This window comes from Genypterus blacodes, unplaced genomic scaffold, assembly GCF_046128005.1.
Source record: "Genypterus blacodes isolate CSIRO-AG114 ecotype Tasmania unplaced genomic scaffold, CSIRO-AGI_Gbla_v1 ptg000005l_1, whole genome shotgun sequence".
NCBI lineage: Eukaryota > Metazoa > Chordata > Actinopteri > Ophidiiformes > Ophidiidae > Genypterus > Genypterus blacodes.
Window position 1 is genome coordinate 2657501 of NW_027466819.1, and position 19071 is coordinate 2676571.

The 19071-nt window shown below is 40.2% G+C and overlaps 2 protein-coding genes and 1 long non-coding RNA gene across 31 annotated transcripts in view; all 3 read left to right on the forward strand.

The window, feature by feature from the left end:
• The window catches only part of LOC142996673 (ATP-sensitive inward rectifier potassium channel 10-like), a 2511-nt gene extending 563 nt beyond the window's left edge, over positions 1-1948 (forward strand). The window contains exons 2-5 of the mRNA XM_076147678.1: positions 87-298; positions 505-636; positions 822-999; positions 1396-1948. Coding sequence (XP_076003793.1) covers positions 87-298; positions 505-636; positions 822-999; positions 1396-1781 — 908 coding nt within the window. The 3' untranslated portion in view covers positions 1782-1948. The remainder of the gene's footprint in view (positions 1-86; positions 299-504; positions 637-821; positions 1000-1395) is intronic.
• A 1404-nt stretch (positions 1949-3352) lies between these two features.
• Positions 3353-19071, forward strand: part of LOC142998965 (T-lymphocyte surface antigen Ly-9-like) — a 36683-nt gene continuing 20964 nt past the window's right edge. For 18 of the 29 annotated variants that reach the window (XR_012963251.1, XR_012963253.1, XR_012963262.1 and 15 more), the window contains exons 1-5: positions 10334-10564; positions 12031-12354; positions 12424-12699; positions 13391-13492; positions 17485-17808. Coding sequence is in view for 20 of the 29 variants with exons in the window: in XM_076148397.1 (XP_076004512.1) it covers positions 10474-10564; positions 12031-12354; positions 12424-12699; positions 13391-13492; positions 17485-17808 (1117 nt within the window). In the remaining 9 variants the exon portion in view is untranslated. Of the gene's footprint in view, positions 3428-6427; positions 6752-10333; positions 10565-12030; positions 12355-12423; positions 12700-13390; positions 13493-17484; positions 17809-17877; positions 18154-18837; positions 18952-19071 lie in introns of those variants that run through there. The other 11 variants (XM_076148516.1, XM_076148442.1, XM_076148486.1 and 8 more) reach the window with 8 other exon arrangements.
• On the forward strand, positions 7106-8694 carry LOC142999185 (uncharacterized). The gene is made up of 3 exons (XR_012963296.1): positions 7106-7819; positions 8275-8321; positions 8532-8694. It is a non-coding gene; the product is annotated as an uncharacterized LOC142999185 (long non-coding RNA).

Here is a 19071-nt window from a genome sequence, read left to right on the forward strand (position 1 = left end):
AACATGTTATAGACTCATACAGAATAAAGAGTATTGCAAATAGAATAAATAAGATTTGTCCTGCCTTGTAAATTCTCTTCCTCTAGAATTTGACCCCCCGTCCAACCACACGCCATGTGTGATGCAGATGCAGACCTTAACGGGCGCCTTCCTCTTCTCCCTGGAGTCCCAGACGACCATTGGCTACGGTTTCCGCTGCATCACAGAGGAATGTCCAGCTGCCATCATACTCCTCATTATCCAGCTGGTCATCACCATGCTGTTGGAGATCTTCATCACTGGTACCTTTCTGGCCAAGGTAAGCTCACAAAGTCCAGCTGCAGAGTTTTAAGTCAGGTACAATTAAAAAACAAAAAAGATAACACAGTATTTTATTCGTGTTTTTCAATTTACAGTTTTACAATTTGCAGTTTCAAATGTGTGTGGCACTCCTTTGCTGTCACGTTGAGGTTATGACACTGTTCACACCTGTCTTCTATGGTTGGTGGGGTTTTCTTTCTGCAGGTCGCTCGGCCTAAAAAGCGTAGTGAGACAGTGAAGTTTAGTCAGCATGCTGTGGTTTCCACCCACGAAGACCGACCCTGTCTGATGATCCGGGTGGCCAACATGCGCAAAAGCCTGCTGCTAGGGTGTCAGGCATGTGTGTGTGTTTGTGTGTGTGTGTGTGTGTGTGTGTGTGTGTGTGTGTGTGCGTGCGTGTGCGTGTGAGACAAGTGGAAACAGAGGGCGGATGAGAGATTTTTGAAAATTCTTGAGTAGTAGTACATCATTCAGTTTTAACAACAACTGACATTCAGTGGACATGTTGTTGTTTTTTCCAGGTGACAGGAAAGCTGCTCCAGACGTCTCTGACCAAGGAGGGCGAGACTGTCCGCCTGGATCAGAGGAATGTTCCTTTCCAGGTGGACACATCCAGTGACAGCCCTTTCCTCATCTTGCCTCTCACTTTCTACCACATCATTGACGACAGCAGCCCCCTGAGAGCCTGGGCAGGCAAGGGTAAGGCTGAGAGTGGGTGGGTCAGTGGTCAGCGTTCAGTTCTACCACCGTACCCTTTATTTACCCAAAGCTTGGACACACACACAGAACAAAATGCTCAGTTTGGAGGAACCAACCAGGCTGCATTTTTGTTTAATAGCAAAACCATTTCTTCTCGTTTTTTTTGTTTGTTTTTGCATTATTGCTTGAAATCATCTCAAACCATCAACAGGAAAAACATTCATCTCTCGCCCTGTCTGAAGTCTGAAGGGATTCATTTCTGCTGAGAGTGTGTGAGGACATTGTAAACTTGCTAATTCTGCAGATACTAATTCCTCTCCTCTCCCCTCCCTCCCTTCCTTCCTCTTCTGTTTCTTCTCCTCTCACTGCTTCATCCATCATCATTCACATCACCAGGTGGAGGTTGGACAGATCCAGACCTGGCTGACTTTGAGCTGTTGGTGATCATGAGTGCCACAGTAGAGCCGACCTCCGCCACCTGCCAGGTCCGCACCTCCTACCTGCCAGATGAGATCCTCTGGGGCTACGAGTTTCCCCCTGTGGTCTCCCTCTCCACATCTGGCAAATATGTTGCAGACTTTGCCTTCTTCGACAAAGTGGCCAAGACCAAGACGATGCCTGTTTTCAAACCATCCAGCCCCCAGCATGAATACCAGGGAACTGTGCCAGAAGTGTCTGACCCAGAGAAACTTTGTTTGGATCAAAGCTACAGGGATCGAGGGGATGATCGTGGCCGCTCCAGAGACAGTAGTGCCCTGAGTGTACGCATCAGCAATGTATGATCTGGACCTGTTCAGATGAGTTTAATGGCAGCAAGTCCTTCATGGACAGCAACATGGATGAGATGGACTATTTTAATATCGACTTAGACAAGCGAGACATTCTCCTAATATGATAATGTCAGTAAGTATGTAAGAACCTACTGAAGATCTTGGAAGTTTTAAACTTCTATCAAAAGATATTTAGGTAACAGTTGCACAAAATGTCACACAAGCTGGTCAACTTTAATTTTGCCAAAATGTTTGCAGGGAAGCTGTAACACTGTGTATTGGGAATACACACTCACATTCATATGTAAAAGGGATGCACAGAGGGTTTTCAGTTAACAACAAAACCATTATGAAATCATCAGGGTAGAGACAGAGACAGAGACAGAGACAGAGAGTGAAAGTTCACAAACTTCCTCTTGTACCATTTATATTTCCTGTTAAAATTCTGGTGACGTTCATGGGTAGTCTGGCACCAGCTATTACTGTCATGTGACAAAATGAAACTGGGAAAACAAGTCAAAGCACACAGAGACTAATATGTGTGTTATACATGGCGGTATACTATAATGTTCTAGTAAAAGTACAAACAAATCTTAGAACACTGTAGCACAACAAAATGGAATGTAGACGATGTTCTGGGTGCTCAGTATATCTGCTGATGGTGGATATTTCTTTGTTTCCCTATGTATGACAGTCGATGCTGTTTAAAAACAGATGTTAGCACTTTAAGCAAGTTCCTGAAGTAGAATTGCACCTTAGTAAGTGTCATTATAACAGGAATTAGTGAGGGGAAGTCAACTTTAATATTACTAAAAGCACTACTGGAAGCAGTTAAGCTCAACTTTCAACATGATGTGTAGCTGTTCAGTCAAATGGCTTTAAGAAAACTGACTAATGGGAGTTTTTGGATCATCACCCAGAGTCACTATATGTTGATGGATGCATTTTATGAAGATTCCTTTCATTTTATCGGTGCAGAAGACAAAACAATGAAGAGAAAAGGTGCAACATTTGTTGAGGAAAATGAGTGATAAGATGAGCAATGATGATGATTGTGAGAGAAACAACTGAAACTGAGGATTATGAAGGTTATGACTATGTTCAAACTGATACAGTTAATTGAATAAAAAATGTGTACATCATAATTTCTTGACTAACATGAGCTCACGTGCAATGTTCCCTCTAAGCTGCGCGCGTGCACAATCGCGCACTACTCGCACATTCTCAGCGCACAAGAAACTCTATGCTGCGCATAAAATAAAATTCAACATAAACTGTAAATGAATTACACCAATAACCTTTTTTTCTGTACCATTTTGACCACTCACGTGCCTTAATGTGTATTTGCCACAATCGTAATAAAAATTGTGAGGAGTTAATGAGGACGTGTTGTGTTTCACTTCATACAGGAGCAATTTATTATCAGGCGCTGCGTTAAAACAAACCACAGCCTGGTTCAAGCTCAGGTTCATCATTACGTAACAAAAGTCTGGAAAATGTATAGTTTGCACTTTTTGTACGGATGACGCCAGAACCGAAGTGCCATATGAGAGGAAGTTAAAACTGATTCTGATTCAGTGTGTGTGTGTGTGTGTGTGTGACCATGATGAAGATGACGCCCGTCACCGTTGTCTTGCTCGCGTGTCTGCTGTGCCAAGGTAAATCATTCTTCATCTTAACCGTGATGCCCCCTTTGGGCATTTTTGGCCATTTTTGCCCCCTTTGCTTTTTGATTTGTGGATAACTTAGGCTGTGTTACAGCTTTTGGCTTGAATTTTTGCAAAAAGTCTTATATCTAGTCATATTTTTGAAATCCATTGTCGTTTTTTCTTTCATGTCTTTTATACTCTTTTTACGCATTTTGTATACACTGGTACCCCTCGTGGCAAAAAAAGCCACACACTTAAAAACTGCTATAAAGTCATCATTCATAAATATTTTTTTCTACTTTTTTTTTCCACAAATCTCTTAAGCAACTTCTTAGCTGCTCAAAACTACTTAACATTCAACAATTTTCAGGATTTTAACCCTTTAAATGCCTGTTTGAATACTTGAAGGATTTCATTATTTATGACAAAAAAACACAAAAAGGTCATTATTTTCCATAAACTGAATAGTTAATGGATGGGGCTTTGGTGGGTATTGGAGTCTTGGATGTGTCAAAGATTAGTTGTAAAATTGATTTGATTGCATTAGTATTTTTTATGAAGTATCAAATACTCACACTGGACACCCTCGAGGCAGAAATGGCACCTTTGACTTCCATTGAAACCACACTTTCTAATCTACATTTACATTTACATTACATTACGATCATTTGGCTGACGCTTTTATCCAAAGCGACTTACATTACATTTACCACCCTTCGCAGAGGGGGGAGCAATTGAGGGTTCGGTGCCTTGCTCAGGGGCACCTTGGCAGGGGCCAAGGTGTAGCGACCCCCTGGTTCCCAGCTGTCGACCCAGCAGACTGAGCTACTGCCGCCCCCATAGACACACAGACACACAGACGGTACCATCTGGAGACCTTTCATCTCATGGCTCCATTGGGCCAAGAAATCAAATCAGCACACTGCCATTAAACATTCACCCATTCATACACTGATGGCAGAGACAAACCATGCAAGGGGCCAGGGCCAGCGTCCAGTGGAACCAAACTGATTCTCTACCATCCTGAGCCAGGCTGCCCACTATATTACATTACATTACATTACGAGCATTTGGCAGACGCTTTTATCCAAAGCGACTTACATTACATTACCACCCTTCGCAGAGGGGGGAGCAATTGAGGGTTCGGTGCCTTGCTCAGGGGCACCTTGGCAGGGGCTCGAACCGGCAACCCTCCGGTTCCCAAGCGGAAGCTCTACCCACTGAGCCACTGCCTCCCTAATCTCCCTAATCTCTCTGCCATTCCTTTATAAAATCATACATTCTCTAATGTCAGCATTTCATTATGAAGAAAAGTGGTGATATTTGACATTTTTAATGTTTTCCACAAAATTCAACCATTTTCCAATTGTAGGCCGAAGCATGAAATTCTTGTATTTTTGACAGTTATTATGACTTCCTTTTTTTTTTGCCTGTGTGTGTGTGGTGTGTGTGTGTGACAGGTGCGTGTGTGTGTGTGTGGACATGTATCTGTGAAGAGGAGCCTCCTGCCTTTGCTTTTCTAAAAAACAAAAACAACTAGTTTGTTTATGCACCTAGGCTTTTTGTGTGTATGTGTGTGTGTGTGTGTGTGTGTGTGTGTGTGTGTGTGTGTGTGTGTGTGTGTCAACATCTGATTCATCAATGTGAACATTTATTGTGCAAACAACAACTTTGAAAGCTTCATCAACAAAAGAGAACACAACAGAACATGGTGCTCTCTACACGTGCTAGTGGCAACAGTGACATTTTGGAGATCGTTATTTATATAGATATATTTATTTTTATTATTATTATGATTATTATTATGATTATGATTATTATTATTATTATTATTATTATTATTATTATTATTATTGTCATTGTTGTTTAACTTTTTTCGAAGAGAGGCAGAGCCAGAGGGAGAGAGAGAAAGGAAAACTTAGACCCTGTGGCAAAATTCTTGCCACAGGATGGAGAGAAATTAGAAAAAAGTTCAAATGTGACGGAGCGGCACTGTGCCAGCGCGGCCCCGACAATGACTCTGGTCAGCGCACACACGCACACATGCACACACGCACTTTCGCCCTCCCTCCTATCCGTTCTCCCTCAGTTTGAATAACCCCGTTACAATTTCACAGCAACCAAAGCGGCACACTGGTGATCGCAAATTACATTTACGCACCATGCGGCTTGAGATGCGCTGCGCGCTCGCTCCGCGATGTCCCAGCCGGAGTGGGTTGGCCAACCAGAGGCGTCACATTTGCTTGGTTTAAATGGAATGGTTTCACGCCCTTGCACGGTGACGTGAAAGGGAATTATTTGTTTTTGTTTGCAGAATCCATTCTTTGAGTTACAAATGACCTGCTTTTCATTTCTGTAGAATGAGATATAGTAGGGATAATTTGTGTAATTTATATTTGAGGAGAAGGTAACTGTGACTGCTGTTTTTGTGAGTAGAAATTGGGTTAATTGATTCAAGAAATTGTTTAAAGCCTAGTGGGAGGGGCTATGGAAATAAAAGGAGACTGCCTCAGCCTGGGAGGGGGCAGTCGTGGTTGGGTTACACCGAAGGTAACAGTGACCTGCTTTATAATGAGTCAAGTTTAGTTGGGAAACATTGGAAACCTGTTAGAGTTATTGAGGAACTCCTTTTTTCTTTTGCTTAGAGTGTGAAACCTGTTTTGTAAGGTAATTTTTGTTTGGCAGTCCTGTGCATTTTTCTTTTGTATCTTTTGCACCTTGGAGGCCGGAAATAAAAGAACCACAACGCTATCTTCCGACTACGCCTGGTGTTTTGTGGAGGTTAGAGGTAGAACCCCTCGACATCAAATCAGTGAATCTGCGAAGGTTCTCACTTATCCAGGTCATAGAATCCAATTTCTAATAAAAACTGAAGAATCCTTTCAGATGAGGTGAAACGTCTTCAAACCTTTACTAGCCAGTCCAGTTGCCTTAGATCAACTTTCCCCAAATCAGTGGTGGACCAGCTACAAATATATTGACTCAATAAAAATGTGGTTTTCATTCCAGGGTCATTCCAGGGTGCTGTGGAGAAGTTTGAGGGAGAGGATGTACTTCTGGAACTTCAGGGGCTGCTTCCTTCAGAGTTCTATGACTTCAGATGGATAATAACTACTAGCATTAACAAGATCATTGTATTTAAAGTGAGATGCAACTCAAGTACAATCATCAATCCACGTTACGCAGGACGCGTCGAGTTTTCAGATCAAAATTTCTCTTTACGTCTGAAAAATCTACAAGTCAATGATGGTGGAGTTTATACTGCAGGATATGAACGTGAAAACATTTATGAGCAGCCGGTAATCTTAGCTGAATACAAGGTCACAGTTCAAGGTAAGTAACTTAACAATTCAAATGTTAGTCCATAGTGGTCTGCAGGTCCTAACCCCCCCCCCCCCTCTTCCACAGATTTGTCTCCTGTTGATCTGAAGGTGACCTCTGTGTCCTCCTCTGAGGACTCCTGTCACCTCATTGTGACCTGCACCACTCTGGACTCTCACATTATCAGCACTTTCAGATGTAACAACTACACCTGCTACAAGGAACACGACTCATCAGATGTCACCACCACCAACTCTCTAGAGGTCTACTGGTCCCATGGCTTAATCATCTGTAACCACAGCAACCTGGTCCGCAGGACCAACAAGTCCATGGACATGAAACCTCCCTGCAAGTCACCAGGTAAGACTGAAGACTAAATGACAGTCTGTAGTTTTGAAGATTGTTAAAATAATGGCGGACCAATCAGTTGTTGTTGTTGCTCTGTAGGTTGGACCTGATTTAATTAAGATCAGTCATTCATTAGTTAAAGGAAAAACAATAGAATAAAGGAGAATTACTGATAACATTCAATGAAACATGTAATGGCTGATTTTAGAATAATTACTTCACAACATTCTCCTGTGCTGTAAATTTGACTTTCTAAATAGTTTTTAACCACTTAACTGACTAAATGATTGTAATGAATGCTTAGAAAAAGAGACAAATAATGCTGGTGACAGCCTGGGCTTCATAAATGTGCTCTCCCCCTCGGCCTGACACCATCTAACAGCTCCTGCCTGCTCCATCTCAATGTCACAGGCAGTTTTGTGTCTGAATATCCTGCTCAGAAAGAAACTGCAGCCACACAGACGTCTGTGATAATCACCATCTTTTGGAGGCTCTGTGCTCTAAACCTGTGACACTTGTCTGTCTGCTGAGCTGTCAGCAGCACAGATGTGACGCAAGTGCAAGACCTGATGCTGTTTGTATTCTCCTGTTTGGAATCTTGTTTTGTCTTTTTTACAGTTATTCCACCACAGCCAGGATCACCAGTTGGGCTCATTGTTGGGATCGTTATTGCCGTAGCAGTGTGTGGTGGTGTTGGTGGGGGAGTTTACTTCTATAAGAAACGTGGGAAATGTAAGTTTTAATATCTACTTCATCTTCACTTCAATTTCTGGAGGCTGCAGCTACAAGATAAACCAATGAAAATGTTTCTTAATAAACATTTTCATCGGTGAATAATTTCTCTGCTACTGTAGTTTGAGAAGCACCGGCTTAACCCAATGTGTCCACATGTAAATTCAGCATCATCACAGCAGCATCATGGTTAATCAATGTTGTTACAATGATCCAATAATGAAGAATGTAGCTGGATTGGAATGCACGGCCAAGTATCAACACAGTATGAACACCAAACCTTTGTGTTACTTTGTAGAAGCTGAGAGCCGGACATCTACATATTATTGTTATATCTTATTCTCAAATAAATAAATCACATGTTGTGGTGGAAGAAACTTTCCTAAGAAGTTTTGGAAAGCAAAGCCAATTAACTTTTCCCAAGAAATGTTTAACACAGTTTTTTTCTGGCTAAGCTGCAGATGTAGAAGCAGCAGGAGATCCTGTGTATGCAAATGTGCTGGTAAGACACAATTTGTTTATTATTGCTAATCAGTGAAAAACAGAATTTCACATTTTGAATAATTGATTATACTTCAGATTTGCAAAATTGAATTCATTTTACTGTAGTGACGTTGGTGTCATTGTTTTTTAAGCTCTGTGATTATAATTTACCTTACAGGACACTTTATACCTGCACACACATCAGTTTGACACTTTGACTTAATTTCAGCACCCACAATAATGGGCCATCTCTTCCAAAAACATGAAAAAGCCTCAAATTGGAACTGGTTTGTTCTCAGATGATGATGTCATATGACCTGTGGAAGATATTAAAAATATATCTTTTATTGTTTGACAGTATGGAAATAGTAACTTTAACACCTTATGAGCCATTACGCTCAAAAAATGAACTTTTCTCTGACAATGTCACATCTGTCTTTGTTTCAGAATCAAGGGGCTCATTCAGACACGATCATCAGCTCTTTGGCAATGAGGCCTTTGCCCCCATTCCCAGCGGGAAGATACAGGTGGGCCAGATGAAAACCCTCGACTCCAGACACTGTGTACGCTCAGGTCAAGAGATAAATCAGAGGAATTTTCAAACAACATACCACATAGAGTTTTTATCGTGTGATTGTTGTATTGTTAATTGTTAACATTTTCTTTCAATCAAGATATGTTTATGAAATCAATGTAACTACCGTAATCCCATATGTCCACACAATGTGGTTTGTTCATTGACAATAAAATACTGGTCTGATTACTTCAACACATTGTCTCCCCTCATATTTCCATCTTGGGTTGCCCATCTGACTCACGCCAATTTAACACTGTGCAAAAGGAAAAAGTCATGTTCACCTCTCTGCTCGCTAGACGGCGCCTGCTCCTGCGTTGGAAATCCTTCACTCCTCCCTCTATTTCACAATGGCTGAAGGATAGGATGTTTTTTGTTAAAACTGGCTTCTTTCGAGAAAATCAAGTACACATGAGGGAGAGGGTCACACTGATAAGTTCTATCACAGATGGCAACCGTTTCTCTCTTACTTCACAGATCTATAGGCTATGCCAGACCAGTGACTGAGAACCTGAACACAGAATGGTTTATTTTTATTTTTCATTTTATCTTATATGCCAGAACGGGGTTGTGTGAATGTGGGGTTGTGTGACTGCTGGGTCGGGTCGGGTCTTTGGGTGGGATTTCCTCTCTTTGGTCTTTGTTCAGGACCAAGATGATGCCTGTTTTCAAACCATCCAGAAGTGTCTGACAAGGAGAGAGAGAGACACACACAGAGAGAGACACAGAGAGACAGAGAGACACACACACACACACACACACACACACACACACAAACTGTCATGTGACAAAGTGAGACGGAGAAAAGCATCAAAGCACACACAGACTAATATGTGTGTTATACTTGGGGGTATACTATAATGTTCTAGTCAAAGTACAAACAAATCTTAGAACACTGTAGCACAACAAAATGGAATGTAGACGATGTTCTGGGTGCTCAGTATATCTGCTGATGGCGGATATTTCTTTGTTTCCTAAAACAAACAAATGCTAATGATACAAATATAACTATTTTACAAGGTAGTGAGAGTCCTAATTTACAAAATGAACATTTACAATATAGACACGGGGGTTAAAATATTTCTGATATGCTCGGTTGCGTACAGGTCCTTACGGATGTGCACTTGGATGTAGTTAACACTCGGCATTTTATGAAGATTCCTTTAATTTTATCGGTGCAGAAGACAAAAACAATGAAGTGAAAAGGTGCAATATTTGTTGAGGGAAATAAGATGAGCAATGATGATGATTGTGAGAGAAACAGCTGAAACTGAGGATTATGAAGGTTATGACTATGTTCAAACTGATACATTTAATTGAATAAAAAATGTGTACATCATAATTTCTTGACTAACATGAGCTCATGTGCCTTAGTGTGTTTTTGCCACAAACGTAATAAAGATTGTGAGGAGTTAATGAGGACGTGTTGTGATTCACTTCATACAGGAGCAATTTATTATCAGGCGCTGCGTTGAAACAAACCACAGCCCGGTTCAAGCTCAGGTTCATCATTACGTAACAAAAGTCGGAAAAATGTATAGTTTGCAGTTTTTGTAGGGATGACGCCAGAACCGAAGTGCTGTTTACGAGGAAGTTCATGATCTTTCCTGATTCAGTGTGTGTGTGTGTGAACAGGACGAGAATGCAGCTCGTCGCACTTCTCTTCATTGTTTGTCTGCTGAAACAAGGTAAATCAATCTTCATCTTAAAGGTTTACAGGAAAGGACAACATTACAATATAAAGCATAAAGATTATGGATCAATTCAGCTGCTGATCTTTGTTCATGATTACGAATAAGATTCACAACAATAGTATCTCAATAACATCTCTGTATACATCTAAAACAACGTAAATAAATCTGTTAAAATGATCTGTTGAGGTTAAGGGACATTTTTGAGATCGATTTTGATAAAGATAGTTATTATTATTATCATTGTTGAAGAGAGGCAGAGAGCCAGAGGAAGAGGGAGAAAGGAGAACTTAGACCTTGAGGCAAAATGTAATGTTCTGTAATGTTCAAGTACATTTCTGCATCGTGTGCCATCAGGAGAGTTAACTCAATACTGTAATTTATCGATATACATTGCCCAGTAATAATTGAGGACTCATTTTGGGCTTTAGGTAAGATAATGATGATTTTATGGGTTAATGTGCGATTATCTTGTGTGTAAAACACATTTACAATTTATATGTAATATAATCACTAAGAAACAAATTATTCTTCAAATAACCAAGTTACATTTCTGTGAGGAAAGAGTTGTTGGTGTGTATGAAGTGTGAAGATGTTAACCAAAAATAACCACGAGTGGAAAAACTGACGGCTGCAGTGTCACTCCCTTTGCTGTAAACATTTGTTGCTGCTGATTATTCCTTCAATCGCAACTTTGTTAATGTTTGTAACTGTAGTTCTTACATTGTGACTGTACAGGCAGTCCAGCATGACTTTTCTGTACCATCTCTTAGTAAAGACCATGTAGGGCAACCAAAAGAGCCAAAAACCATCACGACGTTGACGTCATGCTGCGTGTGTGCGTGTGCGTGGGTGCGTGTGTGTGTGTGTGCGCGCCACAAATATTAGGTCATTGGCAATATTCATTTCATAAAAAACATAATAAACATTTTGATGTATGTATTTGATGTGAAATGTGCAGAAAAATAGCACAGAAATCTTTGAAACTCCATTTAACTTTTATTTAACTTGAATTTTAAAACGCCTATTGACAAATGAATGGAGGGTTAAAAACAAACAGGGTAAAATGACCAAAACACAATAATTGAAAGGTGGACTGCATGAATTTGATTTGTCTGAGGTGGCACATGAAAACAACCGTGTCTGTCTGTCTGTCTGTCTGTCTGTCTGCTTTCTTTGAATGGAATGAAACAACACAAGAGCAACTAACACAAAGGAGAAGGATGGACAGAAATGAGAAAAAAGTTCAAATCAGTGAATCAGTGAAGGTTCTCACTCATCCAGGTTATAGAACACAATTTCTAACAAGAACTGAAGAATCCTCTCAGATGAGGTGAACCGTCTTCAAACCTTTACTAGCAGGTCCAGTTGCCTCAGATCAACTTTCCCCAAATCAGTTTTGGACCAGCCACAAATATATTGACTCAATAAAAATGAGGTTTTGATATCTGCTGTCATTCCAGGGTCATTCCAGGGTGCTGTGGAGAAGTTTGCACTGAGGGGAGAGGATGTACTTCTGGAACTTCAGAAACCGCTTCCTTCAGAGTTCGATAACTTCCAATGGAAGACTAGTACTATCATCCCACCTGTAGTTTTAGTGAGACCAAATTCGAATCCACTCATCAATCCATCTTACTCAGGACGCGTCGAGTTTTCAGATCAAGATTTCTCTTTACGTCTGAAAAATCTACAAGCCAGTGACAGTGGAGATTTTACTGCAGGATGTCTACTCAGTGTTTTTAATCTGTCGCTGGTAATCTCAGCTGTATACAAGGTCACAGTTCAAGGTAGGTAACTTAACATTTCAAATGTCAGTCCAGAGTGGTGTGTTGTTTCTAACCCCCCCTCTTCCACAGAGCCTGTGTCTCCTGTTGATCTGACGGTGACCTCTGTGTCCTCCTCTGAGGACTCCTGTAACCTCACTGTGACCTGCACGCCTTTGGACTCTCACATTAACACCACTTTCAGATGTGACTACCACACCTGCTACAAGGAGCACGAGACATCAGAGGTCACCACCACCAACTCTCTAGAGGTCTACTGGTCCCATGGCTTAATCATCTGTAACCACAGCAACCAGGTCAGCTGGACCAACAAGTCCATGGAGGTGAAACCTCCCTGCAAGTCACCAGGTAAGACTAAAGACCAAATTGAAAGTCTATAGTTTTGAAGATTGATAAATAGTATAATTTGCTTTGGATAAAAGCGTCTGCTAAATGACCGTAATGTAATGTAATGTAATAATTACACTTAAAATGTATAATGGCAGGCCAATCAGTTGTTGTTGTTGCTCTATAGGTTGGACCTGATTTAATTAAGATCAGTAATTCATTAGTTAAAGGAAAAATAAAGGATAAAGGAGAATTACTGATAACATTCAATAAAACATGTAATGGCTGATTTTAGAATGATTACTTCATAACATTCTCCTGTGCTGTAAATTTGACTTTCTAAATAGTTTTTAACCACTTAACTGAGTTAATGATTGTAATGAATGCTTCTAAAGATGCAGCTGCTTCTAAAAATGCTTCTGGTGACAGCCTGGGCTTCATTAATGTGCTCTCCCCCTCGGCCTGACACCATCTAACAGCTCCTGCCTGCTCCATCTCAATGTCACAGGCAGTTTTGTGTCTGAATATCCTGCTCAGAAAGAAACTGCAGCCACACAGACGTCTGTGATAATCACCATCTTTTGGAGGCTCTGTGCTCTAAACCTGTGACACTTGTCTGTCTGCTGAGCTGTCAGCAGCACAGATGTGACGCAAGTGCAAGACCTGATGCTGTTTGTATTCTCCTGTTTGGAATCTTGTTTTGTCTTTTTAGCAGTTATTCCACCAGTTGGGCTCATTGTTGGGATCGTTATTGCCGTAGCAGTGTGTGGTGGTGTTTGTGGGGGAGTTTACTTCTATAAGAAACGTGGGAAATGTAAGTTTTAATATCTACTTCATCTTCACTTCAATTTCTTGAGACTGCAGCTACAAGATAAACCAATGAAAATGTTTCTTAATAAACATTTTCATCGGTGAATAATTTCTCTGCTACTGTAGTTTGAGAAGCACCGGCTTAACCCAATGTGTCCACATGTAAATTCAGCATCATCACAGCAGCATCATGGTTAATCAATGTTGTTACAATGATCCAATAATGAAGAATGTAGCTGGATTGGAATGCACGGCCAAGTATCAACACAGTATGAACACCAAACCTTTGTGTTACTTTGTAGAAGCTGAGAGCCGGACATCTACATATTATTGTTATATCTTATTCTCAAATAAATAAATCACATGTTGTGGTGGAAGAAACTTTCCTAAGAAGTTTTGGAAAGCAAAGCCAATTAACTTTTCCCAATAAATGTTTAACACAGTTTTTTTCTGGCTAAGCTGCAGATGTAGAAGCAGCAGGAGATCCTGTGTATGCAGATGTGATGGTAAGACACAATTTGTTTACCATTGCTAATCAGTGAAAAACAGAATTTCACATTTTGAATAATTGATTATACTTCAGATTTGCAAAATTGAATTCATTTTACTGTAGTGACGTTGGTGTCATTGTTTTTTAAGCTCTGTGATTATAATTTACCTTACAGGACACTTTATACCTGCACACACATCAGTTTGACACTTTGACTTAATTTCAGCACCCACAATAATGGGCCATCTCTTCCAAAAACATGAAAAAGCCTCAAATTGGAACTGGTTTGTTCTCAGATGATGATGTCATATGACCTGTGGAAGATATTAAAAATATATCTTTTATTGTTTGACAGTATGGAAATAGTAACTTTAACACCTTATGAGCCATTACGCTCAAAAAATGAACTTTTCTCTGACAATGTCACATCTGTCTTTGTTTCAGAATCAAGGGGCTCATTCAGACACGTGCATCTACTCTTTGGTAATGAGGCCTCTGCCCCCTCTCCCAGCGGAATGATCCAGCGAGGCCAGACGAGAACCCTCGACTCCAGACACTGTGTACGCTCAGGTCAAGAGATAAATCAGAGGAATTTTCAAACAACATACCACATAGAGTTTTTATCGTGTGATTGTTGTATTGTTAATTGTTAACATTTTCTTTCAATCAAGATATGTTTATGAAATCAATGTAACTAAACCCATAGGTGCACACAATGTGGTTTGTTCATTGACAATAAAATACTGGTCTGATTACTTCAACACATTGTCTCCCCTCATATTTCCATCTTGGGTTGCCCATCTGACTCACGCCAATTTAACACTGTGCAAAAGGAAATAGTCATGTTCACCTCTCTGCTCGCTAGACGGCGCCTGCTCCTGCGTTGGAAATCCTTCACTCCTCCCTCTATTTCACAATGGCTGAAGGATAGGATGTTTTTTCTTAAACTCGAGAAAATCAAGTACACATGAGGGAGAGGGTCACACTGATAAGTTCTATCACAGACGGCAACCGTTTCTGTCTTACTTCACAGATCTATAGGCTATGCCAGACCAGTGACTGAGAACCTGAACACAGAATGGTTTATTTTTATTTTTCATTTTATCTTATATCCCAGGCGGGCCAGGATGGGGTTGTGTGAATGTGGGGTTGTGTGACTGCTGGGTCGGGTCGGGTCTTTGGGTGGGATTTCCTCTCTTTGGTCTTTGTTCAGGACCAAGATGATGCCTGTTTTCAAACCATCCAGAAGTGTCTGACAAGGAGAGAGAGAGACACACACAGAGAGAGACACAGAGAGACAGAGAGACACACACACACACACACACACACACACACACACAAACTGTCATGTGACAAAGTGAGACGGAGAAAAGCATCAAAGCACACACAGACTAATATGTGTGTTATACATGGCGGTATACTATAATGTTCTAGTAAAAGTACAAACAAATCTTAGAACACTGTAGCACAACAAAATGGAATGTAGACGATGTTCTGGGTGCTCAGTATATCTGCTGATGGTGGATATTTCTTTGTTTCCTAAAACAAACAAATGCTAATGATACAAATATAACTATTTTACAAGGTAGTGAGAGTCCTAATTTACAAAATGAACATTTACAATATAGACACGGGGGTTAAAATATTTCTGATATGCTCGGTTGCGTACAGGTCCTTACGGATGTGCACTTGGATGTAGTTAACACTCGGCATTTTATGAAGATTCCTTTAATTTTATCGGTGCAGAAGACAAAAACAATGAAGAGAAAAGGTGCAATATTTGTTGAGGGAAATAAGATGAGCAATGATGATGATTGTGAGAGAAACAACAACTGAAACTGAGGATTATGAAGGTTATGACTATGTTCAAACTGATAGTTAATTGAATAAAAATGTGTACATCATAATTTCTTGACTAACATGAGCTCATGTGCCTTAGTGTGTTTTTGCCACAAACGTAATAAAAATTGTGAGGAGTTAATGAGGACGTGTTGTGTTTCACTTCATACAGGAGCAATTTATTATCAGGCGCTGCGTTGAAACAAACCACAGCCCGGTTCAAGCTCAGGCTCATCATTAGTTAACAAAAGTCGGAAAAATGTATAGTTTGCAGTTTTTGTAGGGATGACGCCAGAACCGAAGTGCCGTTTAAGAGGAAGTTCATGATCTTTCCTGATTCAGTGTGTGTGTGTGTGAACAGGACGAGAATGCAGCCCGTCGCACTTCTCTTGATTGTTTGTCTGCTGAAACAAGGTAAATCAATCTTCATCTTAAAGGTTTACAGGAAAGGACAACATTACAATATAAAGCATAAAGATTATGGATCAATTCAGCTGCTGATCTTTGTTCATGATTACGAATAAGATTCACAACAATAGTATCTCAATAACATCTCTGTATACATCTAAAACAACGTAAATAAATCTGTTAAAATGATCTGTTGAGGTTAAGGGACATTTTTGAGATCGATTTTGATAAAGATAGTTATTATTATTATCATTGTTGAAGAGAGGCAGAGAGCAAGAGGAAGAGGGAGAAAGGAGAACTTAGACCTTGAGGCAAAATGTAATGTTCTGTAATGTTCAAGTACATTTCTGCATCGTGTGCCATCAGGAGAGTTAACTCAATACTGTAATTTATCGATATACATTGCCCAGTAATAATTGAGGACTTATTTTGGGCTTTAGGTAAGATAATGATGATTTTATGGGTTAATGTGCGATTATCTTGTGTGTAAAACACATTTACAATTTATATGTAATATAATCACTAAGAAACAAATTATTCTTCAAATAACCAAGTTACATTTCTGTGAGGAAAGAGTTGTTGGTGTGTATGAAGTGTGAAGATGTTAACCAAAAATAACCACGAGTGGAAAAACTGACGGCTGCAGTGTCACTCCCTTTGCTGTAAACATTTGTTGCTGCTGATTATTCCTTCAATCGCAACTTTGTTAATGTTTGTAACTGTAGTTCTTACATTGTGACTGTACAGGCAGTCCAGCATGACTTTTCTGTACCATCTCTTAGTTAAGACCATGTAGGGCAACCAAAAGAGCCAAAAACCATCACGACGTTGACGTCATGCTGCGTGTGTGTGTGTGTGTGTGTGTGTGTGTGTGTGTGTGTGTGTGTACGTGTGTGCGTGTATGCCACAAATATAAGGTCATAGGCCAATACTCATTAAATATAAAAACATGATAAACATTTTGTTAAAAATGTATAGAATAATAGCACAGAACTCTTTAAAACTCCATTTAACTTTTATTTAACTTGAACATTTAAAACCCCTATTGACAAATGAATGGAGTGGTAAAAACAAACAGGGTAAAATGACCAACATTTATATTAAGAACTGAAGAATCCTCTCAGATGAGGTGAAACGTCTTGAAACCTTTACTAGCAGGTCCAGTTGCCTCAGATCAACTTTCCCCAAATCAGTGGTGGACCAGCTACAAATATATTGACTCAATAAAAATGTGGTTTTCATATCTGCTGTCATTCCAGGGTCATTCCAGGGTGCTGTGGAGAAGTTTGCACTGAGGGGAGAGGATGTACTTCTGGAACTTCAGAAACCGCTTCCTTCAGAGTTCGATAACTTCCAATGGAAGACTAGTACTATCACCAAACCTGTAGTTATAGTGAGACCAAATTCGAATCCACGCATCAATCCATCTTACTCAGGACGCGTCGAGTTTTCAGATCAAGATTTCTCTTTACGTCTGAAAAATCTACAAGCCAGTGACAGTGGAGTTTATACTGCAACATGTCTACTCGATGTTTTTGATCAGTCGCTGGAAATCTTAGCTGAATACAAGGTCACAGTTCAAGGTAAGTAACTTAACATTTCAAATGTCAGTCCAGAGTGGTGTGTTGTTTCTAACCCCCCCTCTTCCACAGAGCCTGTGTCTCCTGTTGATCTGAAGGTGACCTCTGAGTCCTCCTCTGAGGACTCCTGTAACCTCACTGTGACCTGCACGCCTCTGGACTCTCACATTAACACCACTTTCAGATGTGACTACCACACCTGCTACAAGGAGCACGAGACATCAGAGATCCCCACCACCAACTCTCTAGAGGTCTACTGGTCCCATGGCTTAATCATCTGTAACCACAGCAACCAGGTCAGCTGGACCAACAAGTCCATGGAGGTGAAACCTCCCTGCAAGTCACCAGGTAAGACTAAAGACCAAATTGAAAGTCTATAGTTTTGAAGATTGATAAATAGTATAATTTGCTTTGGATAAAAGCGTCTGCTAAATGACCGTAATGTAATGTAATGTAATAGTTACACTTAAAATGTATAATGGCAGGCCAATCAGTTGTTGTTGTTGCTCTGTAGGTTGGACCTGATTTAATTAAGATCAGTAATTCATTAGTTAAAGGAAAAATAAAGGATAAAGGAGAATTACTGATAACATTCAATAAAACATGTAATGGCTGATTTTAGAATGATTACTTCATAACATTCTCCTGTGCTGTAAATTTGACTTTCTAAATAGTTTTTAACCACTTAACTGACTAAATGATTGTAATGAATGCTAAGAAAAAGAGACAAATAATGCTGGTGACAGCCTGGGCTTCATTAATGTGCTCTCCCCCTCGGCCTGACACCATCTAACAGCTCCTGCCTGCTCCATCTCAATGTCACAGGCAGTTTTGTGTCTGAATATCCTGCTCAGAAAGAAACTGCAGCCACACAGACGTCTGTGATAATCACCATCTTTTGGAGGCTCTGTGCTCTAAACCTGTGACACTTGTCTGTCTGCTGAGCTGTCAGCAGCACAGATGTGACGCAAGTGCAAGACCTGATGCTGTTTGTATTCTCCTGTTTGGAATCTTGTTTTGTCTTTTTTACAGTTATTCCACCACAGCCAGGATCACCAGTTGGGCTCATTGTTGGGATCGTTATTGCCGTAGCAGTGTGTGGTGGTGTTTGTGGGGGAGTTTACTTCTATAAGAAACGTGGGAAATGTAAGTTTTAATATCTACTTCATCTTCACTTCAATTTCTTGAGACTGCAGCTACAAGATAAACCAATGAAAATGTTTCTTAATAAACATTTTCATCTGTGAATAATTTCTCTGCTACTGT